The 20,760-nt window shown below is 49.3% G+C and overlaps 2 protein-coding genes across 6 annotated transcripts in view; one reads left to right on the top strand and one right to left on the bottom strand.

Moving 5' to 3' along the window:
* The window catches only part of ACSF2 (acyl-CoA synthetase family member 2), a 59,790-nt gene that overhangs the window by 9,978 nt on the left and 29,052 nt on the right, over positions 1-20,760 (bottom strand). For all 5 annotated transcript variants that reach the window (XM_044982706.1, XM_044982705.1, XM_044982708.1 and 2 more), the window contains exons 6-10: positions 20,315-20,477; positions 19,778-19,873; positions 19,229-19,377; positions 18,640-18,731; positions 17,412-17,488 (exon numbers count right to left, since the gene is read on the bottom strand). In XM_044982706.1, the coding sequence (XP_044838641.1) occupies positions 17,412-17,488; positions 18,640-18,731; positions 19,229-19,377; positions 19,778-19,873; positions 20,315-20,477 (577 nt within the window). The remainder of the gene's footprint in view (positions 1-17,411; positions 17,489-18,639; positions 18,732-19,228; positions 19,378-19,777; positions 19,874-20,314; positions 20,478-20,760) is intronic.
* On the top strand, positions 3,988-16,060 carry CHAD (chondroadherin). The gene is made up of 4 exons (XM_044982712.1): positions 3,988-4,836; positions 9,810-9,973; positions 10,445-10,590; positions 15,057-16,060. Exons 1-3 carry the CDS (start codon positions 4,057-4,059, stop codon positions 10,584-10,586), a joined length of 1,086 nt encoding a protein of 361 aa, XP_044838647.1. The 5' UTR covers positions 3,988-4,056; the 3' UTR covers positions 10,587-10,590; positions 15,057-16,060.

Raw genomic sequence — 20,760 nt, 5'->3', positions numbered from 1 at the left:
GGGCATATATACGCTCTTGGCTCTAGCGTCTCAGCCCGTGCTCTTTCACTCTCCCAGTTAACTAATTCCTTGCCTAGTGGTGTCAGACAGGTGTCTGGCCAATGGGTACCCACCGGCCTTCATCTGGGGACAAAGGTTCCCATCAGCACACGCAGCGAATTTTGGAATTTCTTCCTGTTCCTTCACACCATCATGTAGAGCTGGGTCAGGCCATGCAACACGTGCATCATTTCAACTGGGGTTTGCGATGGGGCGGGGGTCAAAGTAAAGGCTCTGTCCCTGTTTGGGAGCTCCTTAAATCCAAGCATTGAGACAGGACAACAGGGAACAAATCTCAGAGGAGAGCTGGGTAAGAACAGTAAAATAACCACGAAAAATCCTTTGAATTCTGAAGTAAACTCGCTTAGATGGCGGCTGTGGCCCTTTTGCGTTTGCTTTTGATGACTGTCCTCGTGAACAGTCAAGCTCACTGGCAGGAAAAGCTCAAAAGCAGCCAGTCTGCACCAATACGCCAAGCTGGCACCGCTCTGAGCCCACTATCTCATTCTATAAACCCTCAGCCTTCATCTGAACACAGCTCTAGCTGTTGTGGTTGTGAAGAGACCCTCCAAAATGTCAGGGATGCAGGGATAAGGCTGCAGGGAGCCTGGAACAGGGAGCTCCTGCAGGGAGCTCCGAAAGGTGTAAGCTGCCCCATTCATCTCAGGGAGGGGTTAACCCAGAGGTCCAGTGATGATCAGTTAAGTATCACCACTGTTAACTATTTTATCGCTGGTGAGAAAGGAGAGGGAGGGTGACAGCTACATGATTTAAGTGTGGGCAAGGCCTCATTTTGGTGCAGACAGCACCATTTGGGAGGTAGCACCCCTTTATTTTTTCCCAGCTAGGGAGCAGCCAGGCCCCAGGAGCCTAGCAGAGCCCAGGGGATATGCTCAAGCCTCACTGAGGGGGATCATACTCAGTGAGCCCACTGGAGCCCACAGAGCTGCTGGAGCCAGAACATTTCAAAGAAACAAGCCTGAGTGGTCTAACAAAGCCACCCAAAAGCAGGGGGTAGGTGGGGGGGTTAGAAGGCAGCGTGGGGGAAGGGTTTGCATCATCATGGTGGGCATGGGGCCAGGGTTTGCATTGCATCATCACATGTGGTCCCCCCCCAAAAAAATGCACAGGAAAAATAGCAGCCCCAGAGCTAAGCGGAAAAACCATGGGCCACAAGTGGGTAAAACACCCCATCCCATCTTTAAAGGGTAAACCCAAGTCTCCCTTACTTTAAACCACTTGGCAACCCACAGGCGACACATATGGGAGGAGCTTATTTTATGGGTGGAGTTTGGAAGAATATCACTATCTTTATTCTCAATCTGACCCCTGCTGGCAGGCATGTCCATGGAAACCAAACTGTTAGTTAACATTGTTTGTGGGGAAGAGGGGGAAGTGAATGTTGAAAGGTATAATGCCAACTATTTACACAGGAAACCTAACTCTGAGAGCTACGTTTATCCAACCAAGGAACAGAGATATACCATGTGACCTAGGTGTTCAAACAAACAGCTGCATTTCAAATGCTGACAATGAACTGTTCGTACACAAGATACAGCTTAGGTATTATTTACAGAAATTATTCAGTAAATAACTTGGAGTAAGTCTGAGAAAGCCACAGTCTGTTCACAGATAGAAAGAGAAATATGTAATTTTTGGAACTGCTTTACTAATCATTCCCGTGCTGTATGGGGGTTCTCACAGCACGATGGAGCTCCCAGCCTGCACTGGGCCAGCTCAGTGGAAAGCCCGGGAAAGAATTTCTGGGGTGCCACTTCTTTAGTTGCGCCAAAGTCCTGATCAGGAATCTCAGAGAGACATTAAATCCAGTGGACAAGGTGGGTGAGGTAATATCTTTTATCAGACCAACATCTGTTGCCTCACCTATCTTGTCTCTGTAATATCCTGGGACCAACCTGGCTACAACAACACTGCATTAAACTAGGTGTCAGAGTGGTCAATGCACTCGCCGTTCAGTTCTGGAGACCCCGGTTCCAGTTCTTATTAGGCCGCAAACAAACACGTTTTGTGGCATCCGTTTAACAGATGTTTGACCACAGAACAGCTAGCTCGAAAACCCAGGGTTTCTCTATTGTTCCATCTCAGGAGGCAAGTCAGTGAAAACGCCTCACATACTGAGGATGGAGAAGAGGATCCAGGCTTTGAATGGCAGCATGTGGCCTGGCAGGACTGAGGAGTACTGGAAGAGCTGCATGGCTCTGCATGGATTGTCTATATTACATCTCCATTCAGCCAATGTTAGCTGTCTCTAAGGTTCAAGAAAAACAAAGTTCACCCCCAAAATGAAAACATAAAGTAAACAGCCTCATTAAAATGTACATCTGCAAAACAGCAGCTTGGATGCTGTCAGCCAGTTTGCATAACACCCTCTGGAGCATGCTCAGGAGGGATGGCTAATTCCACATCTCAACAATGGAAAAACCCAGAGATCCCTGTGAATAAGCCAGTCTCTGTGTCCTAAGTCAGCCCTTGGATTTCCTCCCTTTCTTGAGACCGTCTCACCTCCATAAACACTCCGTCGGGGCTTTGTAGCCAGCTTCAGAGGTGGAAGCCTCAACAAGCTCCCAGTTATGTGCTCGGCTCTCAGTTGTTTGCTACAGCCAGGAACTGGCTAGAAACCAGCTCAAAATGTTCCATTTACCACCTCCACACCACAATTCCTCCCCTGAGCTCTCCCTCTCACACTCAGAAAGGGAGAGAAACCTAGGGATCCTCCTACCTTCTCCCCTTAATTCCCCTCCAAGAGGACAGCAAGGGGCACCCTCCGGATCTTTAATTCACCTCCTTGTTGCTATTCTTTGTAACCCCTTAACCTGACCAAAGCACCCAGCCCCATTTCCTGAGATGCCATTAGCCTGATGTGACATGAGCCCCTTCACCAAAGTCCGAGCCATCATGACCTCCCCTCTCCCCCATCTCTGTCTCAGAAGCCCCAGGTGCTACCTGAAAACCACACCGCACCTTAGCCACTGCTCCCCAGGGTATCACATCAGCTGGGTCACAACCCCATTATTCCATTCTGGCTACAGTTCTCCCTACCGGGGCTTCAGGCAGTCTCAGCCCCCACCACACCATGGAGGTCTCATCACCAAACGGCAGGGTGTGGTAGTGTGCCAGCCACTGTCCCCTGTAGCTCACTCAGACAGATATCACCATGGGGCTAGCTCCCCTTCAGTCTCAGGCCGGTCAGGAGGAACTAGGTTTCTCCCCACCTCATCTTTCTCTGACCACAACACATCCTGAAGTCCTCATCCATTATCAGCATTGCAGCAGCACCCACAATACACTCGGTGCTGTCCACACACTGAACCTACCCCCAACTGTTCCCAATCTCACTCAATCCTCGCCCAGGAAATAAGCGGGAGATGGACAGAATAAGGATGCCAGGGTTTGTCCCTATACAACAACAGGGAAAGGTGCCTCCCTGTCTTTAAAGCCTCTGAAAATAGTTCAAGATTCCGCCCATGTTAAAATGTCACCACTAAACACTTGGAAAACATCAGTACAGGAGAGGTGGGCCCTGTACCAGTTAGCCTGGCACTGAAGGGGGACAGGTTCTGTGTTCCTGTCGATGGCGTTGTGCACCCCTATCCCTGGACTTGGTTCTCCACCTCTGAGTCACCGAGGGTTTTATCACCATCTGTTTCAGTGGAGAGCGAAGAGATCCCCCCAAAAGACAGATGTGCACACTGTTTTCTCTGCCCATTTACCTCCCTGCCCCGTGGGGAAAACTGCTCCAGCCTGGTGTCTGCAGCAGAGCAGTGGAGATTTGGAGAAGCCCAAAGGGGTTAAAGTCACACTGAGCTCCCAAAGTCAGTCGCTTCCAAGTCAGAGTCTGGCTGCTGCCTGTGGTTTGTGGGAAGGGATTTCGTTCTTTAATAACAGCATTATAAATAGGGCTGTGTTCAGTTTGCTGCAGACTCTCACTCACTCGTCTCCCTCCTCCTCCTGCCACTGCTGCTGCTCTTCCCTCCCACACAGACCCCAGTGCTGGCCATGGACCGGTCAGCCTTCTTCCTCAGCCTCCTCAGCTTGCTGGTGTGCCTCCTCCCCATCCTCCAGGCATGCCCCTCGAACTGCCACTGCCACGGGGGAGAGCTCCAGCACGTCATCTGCGACAACGTCGGGCTGAGGAAGATCCCCAAGGTGTCCGAGCAAACACGGCTCCTCAACCTGCAGAGGAACAACTTCCCCGTCCTGCCGACCAACGCCTTCAGGGAGATGAAAGGGCTTGTGTCCCTCCACCTCCAGCATTCCCAGATCAAGGAGATCTCCAGCGGCGCCTTCCGGGGGCTGAAGCAGCTCGTCTACCTTTACCTGTCCAATAACGATATCAGCGTCATCAAGATGGGCGCCTTCGATGACCTGTCGGAGCTCACTTACCTGTACTTGGACCACAACAAGATCTCGGACCTGCCCAAGGGGCTCCTCTCCCCGCTCATTAACCTCTTCATCCTGCAGCTGGGCAGCAACAAGATCCGAGAGCTGAGATCAGGGGCCTTCAGCGGTGCTAAGGACCTGCGCTGGCTCTACCTCTCGGACAACTCCCTCTCCTCCGTCCAGCCCGGGGCCCTGGACGACGTGGAAAACCTCGCTGTCTTCCATTTGGATAAGAACCAGCTGAGCACTTACCCAGTGGCTGCAATGAGCAAGCTGAGGGTGGTGGAGGACCTGAAGCTATCTCACAACCCCATGAAGGTCATTCCCGACTATGCTTTCCAGTCTTTCGGGCGCTACATGGAGACACTCAGTCTGGACAACATGGGCCTGGAAAAGGTAGGCTCCTCTCCAGCCTCCCTCCCCTTTCAAATCGAAAGGTGGGGCCTGGTTCTCTTCTCACTTACAGTGCTATCATGTCATGCTTCTGTCCTGATCCGCACGGGTGTGAGGGAAAAGGAGAATCAGGGTCACAGTTTTGGCAGAAGGGTGAAGGCTTCACTAGCAATAAAAAAAGGCACCTGAATCTTTGAACATCCATGTGATGAATAAAAACGAGAGGACCCCTCCTCTTGTGCTATGAGACGCTAAGCTCTCCTGGGCTCACTGCGCCCATCGGAAGGGTGGTGGGCCCCGCTCCAGCAGTTGGTTGCAGCGCTCCAATGGGAAATGTATTCTGGTGCTTTAAAATAAAGGAGCAAAGAGCTCCCAGCCTTGGGAGGTGGGGTGGGGGAAAGGAGAGGCAAGGGGCTGCCCCATGCTCAAACGGGCAGGGCACAGCGGACTGGTAGAACTTAACTGCCCTGTCTCCTGAGCTGCAGCCTGGGTACCTGCTGTCGGTTCGAAGTGTGTGTGTGTGGAGGGGGGAGATTCCTCCAGAGGCGTTATGAATAGCAGCAGTTTCTTCCTAGTGCAGCGCAGACAGGTACCCAATCCACACATGTCCATCTTCTACCTTTTTTTTTTTTAACTTCCAACTTTACACTCTATAAAGAAAGGTTTGTCTATTGATGAGCTCTCAAGAGAAACTCTTGCAGCCTTTTACAAAGAAGCCCTGTTTCTGCCCAGAGAGCAGGAGGGACATTCAGGTAACCCAGCAAAATACCCCTCTTCTTCTCATGGAAAAAGTCAGGACCATGGGTAGGAGCATCACGCTGAAGGAGCTACTTGCAACAGGACCCCTGGAATACCAGGCAGGGGTGCAAGTAAAGGAGCATATCCAGCTCAGGAAGGACAGCACCTCAAAGCAGCAGTGTCCCACAATGCTTTGTTGGGATGCAACAGGATGATGAAAGAGCAGCTCACAGCATCCCAGGATGTCGTGCCAAGAAGCACAGGGATGCAGCATATCCAGGGGAAATAGGATAGCACCTTACAGCAAGGCAGTACCCCATCATGTGGTGCAGAGGGATGGAGAACATCCCAGTGAAAACGATGAGTGCCTTGTAGCAACACAGAGCCAGCATCAAACTGTGCTGGTGGTGTGCAGAGCATCTGCATTCAGAAGGACACAACCCAATAGCAGCAGAGAGCTGCCAAACGGTGGTGGGAGTTAAAGCACATCCACGTTTCAAAGGCAATACAGCATCTCAGAATGCCAGGCTAGGAAGCTGGAATTTATCCAGGTTGAGAATGACAGTATCTATAGCAGCACAGTGTCCCTTCGTCAATATCTCAGCTCGAGATTACAGTCCCCGTAAGGATTGGTGTAATCAAGCTCATTCACCTGGAAATTATCTGCTGAAACATCCGTGGAAGGACTCCACAGATGACGAGCACGTCGTCCTTCAGTGATGCTGCCATGTCACTACTGGGGGCATCAACTCAGATTCTATCTAGTCTCATCATGCACAAATCAAAAGATACAGGTTACATGTGATACTAGAACTAGATGGAGAGACACCAGAGACAAGATGAGATTTAACTAGTCCAAGATGTTGGGATGCTCTACAGATGCAAGTGCTCTTTGTACCATCACGGAATTAGCTGAACAAACTGGAAGTCTATGAATTCAGTCTAGCTATGCAGTGACCTGACCTTGTTAATCTGGAGAACAGCATCTTGGGCATAAGAATGGAATTTGACAACAAACAGATGTGGAGTCAGTTCTCTCATCTGTTTGATCAACAGGTTGCTAGCTAGAGATGAAGTGTTTAGTCACTGCTGACTTACGTGTGTGTGTTGCCTGAAGTCCTTAGAGTTATGTTCATTCTCACCAGTGGTGAACTTGCTCAATGGATCAATGGTAGTTCTTTGTTATGTATATTATCTCATGCTGCACTGCTTTTTTAATATGGTTGTCTTGGTATAATTCTGTGCACTGACTGTCCGTCATCTTTCATACTTTTTGACATCATTTTAACAACATTCCAGTATAAAAAAAACTACCTCTGATATCATCTCACATCTCCTGTAGCTTCTTTCAGATTGGAGGATCCAACCACATGTTACTGGTAGACAAGCTACATAGAGGAACCGTTTCATCCACCAATGCAGTCCCTTCTGGGGTAGAACACAGCAGCTCTTTAACAGTGCACACACCACTTCCTTTGCATGCAAAAGTGGAAAAGTATACCAGAGCCAACCTAAATGGCAGGTGTTTAGCTAGGCACAGCAGAATTATAGTATCAGAGGGGTAGCCGTGTTAGTCTGGTTCTGCAGAAGCAGCAAAGAATCCTGTGGCACCTTATAGACTAACAGACGTTTTGCAGCATGAGTTTTCGTGGGTGAATACCCACTTCTTCGGATGCTCATGCAGCAGAATTATACAAATTAGCCAAAACACGAGGGTTAACACTCCTGCTTTGCAAAAAAATGCTCTGGACTCTTTAATGACCTACTAGTGGTCAGTAATAGACAGAAACTTTGTTTGAGGTCTCATATGAAACATGGCACTTCCTGCAGCCAAGTGCCCTCATAACAAAGTCTGGACCATTTGATTAGTACAAACAAGAGAGACGTGCCACCAGATGATCATTCCTATTTCCCTATGAACACGGTCCGCCATTGGTTGCTCCAGGGTTTTCATTTTTTCACTCTAAAGGTATGTCTACACTGCAGTCAGAGGAGTGACTGCACCCATGTGTAGACACACCCGAGCTAGCTTTGATCTAGCTAACTTTAACAGTAGCAGGGAAGCCATAGCAACACATGCTGTATGAGCCCACCTGGGACCCTGGGTAATTATTTGAGCAGCCAGCCCATGCTGCTATGGCTTGATTGCTATTGGTTTTGAGCTAGCTAGATCAAAGCTAGCTTGGGTATGTCTACACGTGCTGCAGCTCTTGTGTATGCAGACGTGTACGTCTACACGTGCTCTGATTGCAGCCTAGAGACACCCAAATGCGTTTTCTCCTCACACTTGCCAGAAGCCTTGTATCCATGTGATCCATATGTATGTATGTGAGTCTCCCTAGACACAATGGCCATCTGATGGCGGTATTTAAAGTATGCAATGGTGATAATATCTGGGTTGCAGCCACGCACACCCCCAAATACCATTCTCAGCTCCTCTTCTCTGATAGAGTTGGATTCTTCTGTGCGGTTTCAAAACTCTATAGCCACTCGGATGTGTGAAACTGTTCCAGATGAGAATCCCTGTCACTGTTGCAACGAACATCACCATTGTCACACCAGAAAAGAAAGAGATCTTAAACAATTTTGCAACTGCAGTATTGGGAAGTCCTCTCACACGCGAGGAAACAAAGAGACCGGACTCTTCTCCAAAGCTTTAACCAAAGATATTACGATAGCCATTTCTAACAGGGCTCAGGACCATATTAGCTACGTGCCACAATAAAGTGAACAATAAACATCTTGCATCTACATAACGACCTTCATTCTGGAGGACCCCAAAGTGCTTGAAGCTGGAGGATAAAGCACAGCAGCTGTTTAACAGCACACAACCAATTGGAACAGGAAGTGAAATAGAATACCATATTAGATTGAAACCGCAGGGGGAATTTAGGTGGTCAGAACAGAATTCCCCAAACTGGAATTTGTCCAGGACACTGGCGTCAAACACCCCTGCTGCACAAAGCACCAGAAGTGGTCAGGACCTTGGTTTCACATCTCATTGGAGAGACAGCACTGGCAGCAGCACAGCAGAACCCGCTGGGATTTATTCAGTGCCGAACCACAAGGGACTGTCCCCTGCTGACTTCCCAACACTATTTGCTGCAGGACTTTGGAGGTCTCTTACACAAGCACTAATCCAACCCAACACTGCTTGGCTTGTGAGATCTCACAGGTTTGCAGCCCGAGATGGCATTGCTGCAGGAGCTGGGACTCACGCTGAGGGGACGTGTCTGGGGAATGATCAGTGACATGAAAATACACAGATGAGTATTTGACACAGAGCTTTCTGGTGGACCCATGGAGATAACAAATCTGTTTTCTCCCCTCCCCAGGGTTCTGAAAAGAACAGGAAAGTGGGAAGAAAACAGGTGTGTTCTTGCTAAGAGAAGCACGCATGCAGTCAACAGTTTCCTCTGTAACTAACGGGCTCAGGGGAAGTTTGCACGGATGGGTTTGCATTTTACACAAATTCTTCCAAACTAAGTAGGACTGGGGTGGGGAGAAGGGGAGACGGCTAACAGGAGGTGCACAATTGCCAGTTTTATCTCTCCAGCACACCGCGTTTTATTCTCAGGTGCATGAAGGGGGCTATATTTTAAAGCCTGCCCATAGGCCATGAACACACAGACTTGCAAACAGCCCATCAGGGAGGGGAGGGAGAGAGGTGAGGAGACCAAGGCACTGGACGCCTGCCCTGCTGCATCTACAGTGCTCTGAAGCCAAGTGTAACTTTCCACTCAGAGTCCACGGGGCACTGCCAAAGCCTACAGGCCCTTCAGACTCCACAAACACTCCCTCCAGCAACAGTTCCATGAGCGGGAACGCAACAGGCCCTGGAAAGGTTTGTACCCAGGGAACGTCTCGGCTCACTTAGAGAGGAGGCGCGTGCTTTAGAAACAAAGGGCACTGGCCAGACCTCAGCTTTTCTTTGGGCTGTATGGAGGCGCCTGGGGAAGGCAAGGAGCAAATGGGGAGGGGCTTGGGCTTTAGCCACCCTGAGGTGGGAGGAATTAAAATCGGTCACTCAAGAAGGAAAACACCTTCCATGCGTCTGCCTCCTGAATCCCTCCAGGGGGTCATGGGGGAGATTCCTTGCCCCTTACCCTCTCCCACTCTCTCCAGCCCCACTGCTGTCACTAAGGGCCATGAACACAGGCGGCCTGGAAAAGAAGGGAATGGAGACCATCCCCCACTCGCCCGAGGCACAGCAATCAGCATCTCCCCTTGTGCTTTAGTTTTCAGATAAAGCATTTGCTGGAGTGACCACACTGAAGACTGTTCACATCGAGAACAACAGACTTAACCTGCTACCTGGGAACTTCCCCTTCAGCGGCCTGGAGAACCTCACCCTGTCCAACAACCCTTGGCTCTGCTCCTGTCAGCTAGCAGCTCTGCGCAAGTAAGAGCCACTCACTTCTGCCTCTCTCTTACTCAGTCTGCTGCCCACTGACCAGGCACAGGGGGAAGGTCCCGGTTAGTTGTTCCGGGGGCTCTACTGACCAGGCACAGGGGGAAGGTCCCGGTTAGTTGTGCCGGGGGCTCTACTGACCAGGCACAGGGGGAAGGTCCCGGTTAGTTGTTCCGGGGGCTCTACTGACCAGGCACAGGGGGAAGGTCCCGGTTAGTTGTGCCGGGGGCTCTACTGACCAGGCACAGGGGGAAGGTCCCCGTTAGTTGTGCCGGGGGCTCTACTGACCAGGCACAGGGGGAAGGTCCCCGTTAGTTGTGCCTGGCGAGGAGGAAGAGGCAATACCAATAACCTGACACTTGGTCAGTAATGCAGTTTCCAGTCTCCCCTGGCAACTCTGCCCAGGTGAGCAGTCATCTGTCCGCCTCTGGAGCTTAGGGATTTTCTGTTTCCCTTCCCCAGGTGGTTGGAGTCCAGCCGCTCCCGCCCTGATGCAGTTTGTGCCTCACCATCTCAGTACCGAGGGCAGCAGATAAGAGACACCGCCGCACTCCGCAACTGCAAACCCTCCACCAGGAGGCCCAGGAAAGGAAACCGCCATTAAACAGGTAAGAAACTTTTCACAACCACACCCTGTTCTTCTTCTTTCTCCTTCCGTCTCACACAGACTTAAGCCAAGTCCTGGTTCCCCTGAAGTCAATGGGAGTTTTACCATGGACTTGAGATCGTTTCCAAACCAGTTAATCCATTTACCTGCCCTGACCTAAATGTATAGGTCATAAAGCCAGAAGGGATCATTTTAATCAGCTAGTCTGACCTCCTGTATAACAGGCCAGAGAACTCTCCTGGGCTAATTCCTGTTGGAACTAGAGAAAATCTTTTAGAAAAATGTCCAGCCTTGGTTCAAAACATTTCCAGTGATGGAGAATCTCCCACAACCATGTTCCAATGGTTAATTACCGACATTGTTAACAAATTGTGCCTCATTTCTAGTTTGAATTTGACAAGCTTCAACGTCCAGCCACAGGATCTTGTTGTACCTTTGTGAGCTAGATTGAAGAGCCCTTTACTGCCAAAGTTTTGTTCCGCACGTAGGTACTTACAGACAGATCCAGTCACCCCTTAATCTTCCCTCTGGTAAGATACATAGAATACATGCCTTAGTCTTTCGCTACAGTAGAACCTCAGAGTTACGAACACCTCAGGAATGGAGATTGATTGTAACTGCTGGAGTTGTGTAGCGTAGGTTGACTTACCGCAGTAGTGTAGACATAGCCACAGACTTACTATGACCTCCTTACTCCCACTCCATATTCCTTTTATACATGCAAAGATCACAGTTGCTCTTTTGGCTACAGCACCACAAGTTCAGCTCATTATCCACCATGACCCCCAAGTCCTTTTCAGAGACACTGCTTCCCAGGATAGAGTCCCCCATCCTGTAAGTGTGGCCTACATTCTTTGTTCCTAGATGTATGACCTTATGTTTGGCCACATTAAAACACATATTGTTTGCTTGCACCCCACTTACCAATCAATGCAGAGTGCTCTGTATCAGTGATCTATCCTTCATTATTTACCAATCCCCCAATCTGTGTGCAATCATCTGCAAACATAAAATTATTGCTGATGAAGTTTTCTTCCAGCTCATTGATAAAAACGTTAGCACAGAGCCAAGGACTGATCCCTGCAGGATTCCACTACAAACACATCCACTTGAAAATTATTTCCTCATTTATATTTACATTTTGAGATCTATTATTTGGCCAGTTTTTAATCTATTGTGTGCCGTATTAATTTTGTATCCTTCTAGGTTTTTTTTAATCAAATGTCACGCGGTACACCAATTCGCATGCCTTACAAAAGTTTTAAGCCTATTACCTCAATACCATGACTTCTATCAATCAAACTTGTGATCTCAAAAAAGATATCAAGTCAGTTTGATGGGATCTATTTTCCATAAATCCATAATTCCATTGATTGGCATTAATTACTTTCCTTTAATTATTTATTGATCAAGTCCCATATCTGCCATTCCATTACTTTGCTTTGGATTGATGTCAAGCTGACGTGCCTAGAATTACCCGGGTCATCCCGTTTACCCTTTTTAAATATTGGCACAACTTTAGCTTTCTTCCAATCCTTTGGAACTTTCCCTGTGTTCCAAGACTTACTGTTAATCAACATACATGGTCTAGAGAGCACCACAACCAGCTGTCTGAGAACTTTGGATGAAAGTTATCTGGACCAGCTGATTCCAAAATGTCTAGCTTCAGTAGCTGCTTTTTAACATTCTCCCAAATTACCGTTGGAATGGAAATTGTTTCATCATCTATATCATCTAGCTTTTCCCCAAATGTGGAACAAATATTTGTTGAACAGTTCTGTCTTTTCTGCATGATCACTGACAATTTACCATTTCCATTTAGAAACTGGCTAATCTCTCTGCTAGGATTCTTTTGCTCTTAATATACTGTGACAAAGTTCCTGCTCTACCTTGGTGGGTCCTGCGCTTATTGGCAGATTTGCTCACCTCAGTGATCTTCCCCACAGTCTGGGTCAACTTCTCCTGTGTCTGATCAGGAGTTGAGAGGTTTAGGGGGAACCCGGGCCCGCCCTCTACTCCGGGTTCCAGCCCAGGGCCCTGTGGATTGCAGCTGTCTAGAGTGCCTCCTGTAACAGCTGCATGACAGCTACACCTCCCTGGACTACTTCCCCATGGCCTCCTCCAAACACCTTATTTATCCTCATCACAGGACCTTCCTCCTGGTGTCTGATAATGCTTGTACTCCTTAGTCCTCCAGCCACACACCCTCTCACTCTCAGCTCCTTGCGCCTCTTGCTCCCAGCTCCTCACACGCACTTCCTCTCCTCTGGCTCCCCCTCACCTGACTGGAGTGAGCTCCTTTTTAAACCCAGGTGCCCTGATTAGCCTGCCTTGATTGGCTGCAGGTGTTCTAATCAGCCTGGCTGCCTTAATTGGTTCTAGCAGGTTCCTGATTACTCTAGTGCAGCCCCTGCTCTGGTCACTCAGGGAACAGAAAACTACTCATCCAGTGACCAGTATATTTGCCCTCTACCAGACTCCTGTACCCCACTGATTTGGATCTGTTACAATACTTAAATTCCTTAACTCTGCTGGCCATAGAGTTTGCCTTCTGTCCTTTAGCTTGCCTTATCAATTTTCTACAATTCCTATCTTTTGATTTATATTCATAACTATCAACTTCCATTTTCTTCCATTTGGCTTGGGTGTACAGAATTATTTTATAGCTGCTTTCATTTCCCCTCTAAGCCAGTCTAGTTTTTTAACCAGTGTAGCCTTCTTTATTGAATGTGGCTTTTGAGGTATCTTGTAAAATGGTCTCAAACAATTCCTAATGATCATTCACATTTTTCTGTTCAAATTCTCTCTTTCAGCTGATTTGGCTCATAATTGTTTTATGAAACTGGTCCTTTTGAAGAACCAAGTATAAGGGTTTGGACTTTATTCTATTTGCACATAACAAATGTGAACAAATCATGATCATTTGTGCCTAAGCTACCATTAATTTTTAGTTATATGATCAAGTCCTCTTTGTCTGTCAAGACGAAGTCGAATATAGAACTCCCCCTGGTTGGATGCAACACTTTTTGAGACAGAAAACTGTCATCTGTAATATTTAGAAATTCTGAGGATATTTTAGTTCTGTCAGATCTCCAACAGGTCATCAGATTGAGGACCCCCTCGATAATGCAGTTTCCACACCATATAAAATACAGATAAGTGCTTACGGAGCCTTTGTTTTCTTCATCCATGGATAAAGAGATGGTGAAAACAAAGTTTTATGTAGGGTGACCAGACATCCCGATAAAATCGGGACTATCCCGATATTTAGGCATTTGTCCCGACCGACCTTTGGTCGGGACGCAATTTGTCCCGATATTTCGCGGCACTCTTTTTTTTTTTTCTTTCTCTGCCGGCAGCACTCGGCGCTTTTTTTTTTTTTTTTGCTCCGCCGGCGACCCCCTCACCATGTATCCCGATATTTTCTTCCTCTCATCTGGTCACCCTAGTTGTATGTCCTGAGTGCCAGAGGAGATACCAGCTCTTCTACCCCTTCCCAGAGTGATGCTATTTCTCCTGGACGGCTGGCAGATGTTATGGATTACAGATGGAAATACCAGCCGTTCCCAGCAGGGCTGGTAGACTTCCGCACTGGAAGTGGAAACTTTACTTTTCTAAACCACAGGGCTTAATTTAGTGTATGTAGGAGACTCTCCCTTCTCAGGCAGGAAGAGGAGAAAGCCAAACCCCCATTCCAGAGCCCTCCTCCAGGAGGGAGGAATAACAAAACAATGACGACGATGATAATACTTTGCCTTGAGATCCTCACATGGAGGGTGCACTAGAAAAGCAATTTCCGAACATCAGTGAACTGATCCGCACAACTCGTGAGTCGGAGAATTTATCCCTGTTGTACAGATGTGAAAAGTAAATACCTTCAAGCTAGACACATAGATCCATTCTAAGGCACCTAAGTAAGTGACCTGATCTTTACAAAGGTCAAATACCTTCAGCTTCCCGTGCTTGCACTGAGAGTTGTGGGTGCTCAGCACCTCTGAGAGGCAAGTCACTTATTGAGATGCCCATATATGCTGATTTAAGGTGTAATCTCTTGTGCCTTTTAGGTGCCCGACTTGAAATGTTTTAAGGGGGTCTGATTTCCAGAGGGAAGGTGCTCTGAGAATCAGGCTTCTTTGCAGTGTCTCAGCCCGGGCACCCAAAATCGATGTTGCTTTTGAAAATCTAGGCCTCAGGTGTCTGTGTTCTGGCAGCCAAAGTTTAAAATTGTAGGTAAGTTACTTAAGAGTCACACGGCAAAACAGTGGAAGAGCCAAGATCACAGAACCCATTGGCCTGGTGTCCAGTGGAAACTGGGGTTGTTTGGCACCTCTGAAAAGGAGGTGAGGTGTCTCCTGACTCACAGTTGTGTATGCCATTCATGAGACCATGAAAAAGCCTCAAGTCCCTGGATCTTGCTTGAAAAACTTTTAAATGTAGATTTATTTTCCCCCTCCCCCGCCCTAACAGGCCCTGGTATGGCTTGTCCAGGTGACCGGCCGATTCAACCAATCAGAAAACTACTGACTCCATCCAAGTCCACCCGTAAGCTTCTACCATCTGTCAAGAGACATTTCTGATGCATCTGATCCCCTCCAGCCTCCTCACAATCCTCGCCTATCTGCTGACTGCAGGATGGAATCCAACTTTTCAATCTTTTCTGACATCTATGTATTTTAAAAGAGGCATTTTTTAAACTAAACTATGCATGACAATGCTAAGACAAGCTAACCTAGATCCTGCCAGTAAAACACAGTCATCTTCCCAGAGGCATCCTAAACCCATGTCCCCTGGTGTTTGTTTCCATCCTTCTCCTTCCAGTGGGATGCAAGTGAATAGAAAGCCATAAGGGTTCCTCCCTCGCCCAGCCCCCGACTGCTCCAGCAGGAAAGCCATCCCGTCTCAACTCATGCAGACAGAAACCTCCTCCCAACTGAAGAGGTGATCCCTGCAGGTCAGGGCAGAGGACCACAGGTGAAGCAATGTCCAGGGTTCAGTGGACCTGGAGAGTGAGTTTCCCTTACAGTCCAGCAGGGGGCGATCTCTCTAGGTCAGGCTGAGGTCTGCTAGTGTTGGGGAACCTCAACACTGAAATAGCTTGGAGATTGGATTCTCTTCTCACCCCGCAGGCAAGTGGTCTCACAAAGTATCTACACATGCAAGGGGAGAGGTTTGCACCATATCAGCCTATATCTGGGGAGCGATCTTGCTCTCAAGTCCTCCTCCTCCTCCTCTCCCTGCCCCTAACCCAGAAAGCCTAGCGGGACAACAAGATGACTGTGGTTTATCATCATGGATTTTACAATACCACAATTTCAACTTAACTGCATTTTTTTATCTAAAGATTTATATAAATATATATTTATTCCTCTGTAACTGAGTGTAAATGACTCTTAGGGGGATGAAAACTCCTCTTACTCTTATATAGAAAACAAATTGTATATTTTCTTATGTACATCTTCTGTATAAAGCTCTCGCTGCAAAGATGAACTCAGCAGGTTTCCAAGTTTCTGCCTGAGGCCTCGTGACTCATGCTGCAAACTGGGTGTGAGTCCAGCTACACAGCTCAATCCAGACCCTAGTCCCCCCTTATCCTGCCTGCAGGTTCAGAACAAAATCCTTTTGAAGAAAAGAGTTTTATTATTAGCCCTACTACGGTGCAGGAATAGGTGACTCACACGTTCCAAGTACTGGCTACCTTGTAATAATGGTAGGGAACATCTTGGGAAGGCCAAATACAGGGTTGCTGTAAAGTAAATGGCTGCCACGCAACTGAAGTTCACAGAGTTAAGTCACAGCTGAGTTTGGCCCCTGGTGTTTTAAACTCAGCCCTAACAGCCTCACACAAGAAGCAAAGCCGCAGAGCTCCCATTCCAGAGCAGCTGTCCCACGCTCCCTTCATGCCGCTCCGTTCCAGAGCACACAGCAGGGCCTACAAAACTCTTGGTGCCGGCACGTTCTGAAGCTGCCAGCAATAAGAGCAGAAATCTGAAGCCTAGTCCCGTGTGGTTAACCCACCACATCAGTTTGTTCCCTTGGCCTTCACAGGCAGCTTGTTACTTCCTTTAAAGCAGAACAACCAGGCTGTGCACACTTGCTCGCCTTCAAGTACTCCCAGATCTGTTTTTCAAAAAGATAATGAGGGGGGGATCTGGGGCCGACTACACAGAAAGAGACAGTGCTCCACTATGCTAAACATACTGCAAAATGCATCAGCTAAACCCCATGGGACCCACTGAATGACAGATGGAACAAGGCTAGACGTTCAGAACACCCCGTTGTTCATGCACAGGAATGACGGTACACATGCATGCTTAGTGACGGAGTGCAAGTCCTGCTCAGACACTGTGTGCGTGTGAGAATACACAAGAAGGGCTGCAGCGCGCATGGCGCTGGATCTGACCCTCCACACGCTCAGGTTCAGGGCGTGTGTGCGAATCATGCAGGAGATTGAACATGTGAGTGCCATCCATGCTGGTGAAGGGAATCAGCTAATTCAGCAGCAAAACACAACACCGTTCTGAGTGTTTTGCTGCTTCATCAGTGTTTATACTGGAGGAGTCAGAGACAGCATGTGCAATACGGAAAAGAGAATGGGTTGGGCCTCTGATCCCCAGCCCAGTTACTCCACCCTGTACCCCCTTGGAAGCCCGGAAGGCATGAGGCCTCTGCATCCCATCACGCATGGACACATTCATTCAGGGAGCCTCCAGTTCCGTCGCTCTGTACACAAGTCACACGTGCTCAGGTTCCCGGTTCCCAATGGATGGTGGGGGAGGAGAGACGACCCAGGCAGCCCAGGCCCAAGCATGGAAAGCGACTCACCACAATATCCCGCATATTCATCTTGGTCATAATCTTCTTCATGATCTCAGGGGGCACAGGGGACCCTGCAATGACTCCTGGAAGAGAGACGGCAAGAGGACTACGTTGGAGACTCAGGAAATCCCACCGAAAGGGGTCGGTACAGTTAGATCTGACGGCCGACAAAGCCTTTGGGAGGCACTAGGTCCTGTCTACATGCTTTAGCATATCCCTAGCTGTGGGTACTAATTATTCCCAAAGCACCAGCCTGGCAACAAGAGCTGTGCATTTCCCAGCCTGGGTTGGGGGGTTGGCCTCATTTACTTGTTAGGAGAGTTAATTCTACAGCACAGATTCACTCCAGGCTGAAGCCCGGCAAACAGATTCATTCAGCTCAGGAACAAACACACCATGGCAGGGCGAGCTTCCCCACGCAACCCCAGCCCTGTCAACATGCCTCTATCCTGACCTGGAGGGACCACCTCCATGGTGGAAGAGGGAAGGTCAACAGAACCTATTTCAGTGGCACAAGCTGAGACATTACAATGTCGATTTTCAGTGTAATCAATAGACTTGATAGGGTCAGGCCCCTTTCTCAGATAACAGGGAGTTTCAGATGCGCTACCCAGGTACTTCTAATTCACCCATCACAGTAGTCTCAGAGTGCCAATGCTGCCCATAAACTCTACACCACTTGCTTCAGCTGTTGCTATAGGACATTTCTATTACTGATGCTTTGGGAGGGAAAGTAAAGTTCCAACACAAATCAGCTGTACATCAGCTACCTAAAAACATGGGTAGCAATTCTAAACAAGCAGGGAATTTTACATGTAGGACATTCACTACCCATTGCAGCACTGCCCATTGCACCCTGGGGGACGTGTGTTTGCTGCCACATGTTGGTGGCTGGAGGTATGGAAGTCCAACAAGTACAATCCTTCCAGCACATCCCCTCTCTGCTTCCATAAGACACAACAGCTGGATAACTCCCCACCCTAAATCTTCAAGTCCTCAGGCCATTGCTCTAAAGAGAGGAGAAGGGTGCTAGAAACATGGAAATCATGTGCAGAAGATTGTCAAGTAGGAAAGCACGCCAGCAAATGAACAGGGCGATGGAGCTTGCAACCCAAATTTTCTTCCTCGCTAGTGATTTGCTTGCACAGCCTAGCCCATGAGCATCTGCCTGTCCAGGTGGCTTTCTCGCGGAGACCCAGCGGAGGCCAGTTACTGTGGGTCCTGCTGTACTTACCTCCGCGGAGAGATGAGAGGTCATAGCTGTCGAAGTCGGGCTGGGAGAGCATGTCTATGAACATGGTCGGAGTGCCGTGTAAAAGGGAGCATCTTGAAGGGACAGGAGAGAAAAAGCCAAGCTGCAGAATCAGAGCCTGTGGCAGTAAAGCCTATGTACCTCGCTCCCCACTGCGCCTGGGTCAGGCCTCTGAGCCCGCCGGGCAGGCCTGGGAATAATGGATTTATCATGCAGCAGCAGCACCTTTGCTTTAGAGACTACACCCAGACAGCACCTCGGCAATGCAGCCAGCGCTGGGGTGGAGGGGATGGTGGAGGGAGAAGGCGGCTGGTTATGTATAGACACACACCAGTCACTAATCCAAACAAGAAGAGGCCATGCCTTCCAGCCAAGAGTCAGCAGTGACCAGGGCAACTTGGGATGGGCAATGGGGCATTTCACAAGTTCCTGGGCATGACAGGGCCGGGGCTCAGGCAAACAAGAGACTATGCCTCTGCCACAGTGGGGAGGCCAGGGGCAGGAGCTGCCTGCCAGCAGAGCTGAGCTAAGTGACCCCTCCAGGTGACATTCCAGGGCCCATGATCCTCACTTCTCTTGAGCCACTGCTTCCAGTGCAGCTTTCCCCTCGAAGCTCAAGGACGAGAAGATAGCGGGGGCACCATGCACAGCCATCACCATACTGCCTCCAACGGAGCCCAGGCAGTGGTAGAGGGGGACGGGGAGGGCAGTCCGGGATTCCTAGGATCAAGCCAAACAAAGGCAGCAATGAGGAGATAGGAACCATTCTGATGCCTGGAGTACATGGGCCTAACACAGGGTTCTCCCTGAACCACTTACATCTATAGGGTATGAATATGACATATGGGGGCTGGATAGCAGGGGGAAGGAACTGCCTGAATTGTCCTTGTGCCTCAAACTCTGTCTTGTGGGAGTGCCCTCTGCTGGCACCACCGCAGCACAACATTGCTCCATATGCCGTCCTTAGGGCTCCTCATAACAGCGCTCTCAGCTCCCCTCACCCACAACTTGGGGGGGGGTCTTTCGCTGCGTCTTGCTGGGGAGTCATCCGCCTTCTCCACATGCTCAGTCTCACTATGGCCGGAGCACAGCCCATCCCCCGCTGACTGAGGCGACTCACCTGCTGATCGGTTCCCAGCCTCAACCCAACCAGGTTTGCATTATTCACAATGTTTCTATGAGAGAGGGTGGCCCCTTTGGGGCTTCCAGTTGTGCCCTGAAAGACAGAGAGCATTACGAGATCCTCTGGTAGAACCGTCCTTTCAGAGGGGCAGGTGCACAGATTCTCTGTGGTGATCCCTCCCCTCCCCACAGATTTCTGCTCTGCTCTTGTCCTCTCGTCTCCCTCCAGACACGGCAGCCTCTGATCCGACAGCCCCACAAATGATATGACACGGACCAACTGCAGCTGGGATCAGAGCTCTGTGGCACACGGGCCCTGCTGTCAGCTCCTGGGGAAGGGGCAAGCTATGGGCGTGGTGGAGAAAAGGGGAAAATCCTAGATGACCTCCTAAATCCTATTCTGAAAGGGCCAAGGAAGATGGGACAGTATCCACCCAAGTGACCAGGTGTCAAGGGGAGCAGCCTGCTTAGCACTGGCCACAGGGGTCACCGGATCTGGTGTCCGTTGCAGGGCAGAGCAGCGTGCGGTACCTACAGAAGTGAACTGGATGTTGATGGGCTCGTTGCAGGACAGAGTCTGCTGGACCTCTCGTAACTGCTTCATATGGCTGCTGTCCCCAGCCTGCATCACCTCGCTCATCTGGAACGCGCCAGGAAGCTTGGAGTCTAAGGTGATTACAATGGATAGGTCTGGCAGCCTGAGACAAAGCAAAACACTGTCAGCAACAGCGGAGTCAGGAGGACAGACTGCCTTGGTGCTTGTGCGCTGCTAGGCGTCCCAAGGGCCCCTGTATCACCTGGACACAGGAAGCAGGAGCTGATCAAGGCAGCTCACATGGGATAATGCCATACTAGACTCTTCTTCCTTTCTCCTCTTTGGCATGCAGGCTACGTGGGAGGAGCTGTGTGTAACACAGGGCACTCAGCTCCAGCCCAGGTAGGTCTAAGCGAGATCTCCTCTGTTTGCTGGGGAAGGCTAAT

The sequence above is a fragment of the Mauremys mutica genome, chromosome 12 (assembly GCF_020497125.1).
Source record: "Mauremys mutica isolate MM-2020 ecotype Southern chromosome 12, ASM2049712v1, whole genome shotgun sequence".
Lineage (NCBI taxonomy): Eukaryota > Metazoa > Chordata > Testudines > Geoemydidae > Mauremys > Mauremys mutica.
The sequence above is the reverse complement of the archived record's forward strand: the minus strand, read 5'-3'. Positions and strand labels throughout refer to the sequence as shown.

Bases quoted from the DNA above. Each gene is read 5' to 3' on its own strand.
- CHAD (XM_044982712.1), top strand. From the start codon at position 4,057: ATGGACCGGTCAGCCTTCTTCCTCAGCCTCCTCAGCTTGCTGGTGTGC. The intron at 4,837-9,809 runs GTAGGCTCCTCT...CTTGTGCTTTAG, and splicing joins ACAACATGGGCCTGGAAAAG to TTTTCAGATAAAGCATTTGC. The intron at 9,974-10,444 runs GTAAGAGCCACT...TCCCTTCCCCAG, and splicing joins CAGCTAGCAGCTCTGCGCAA to GTGGTTGGAGTCCAGCCGCT.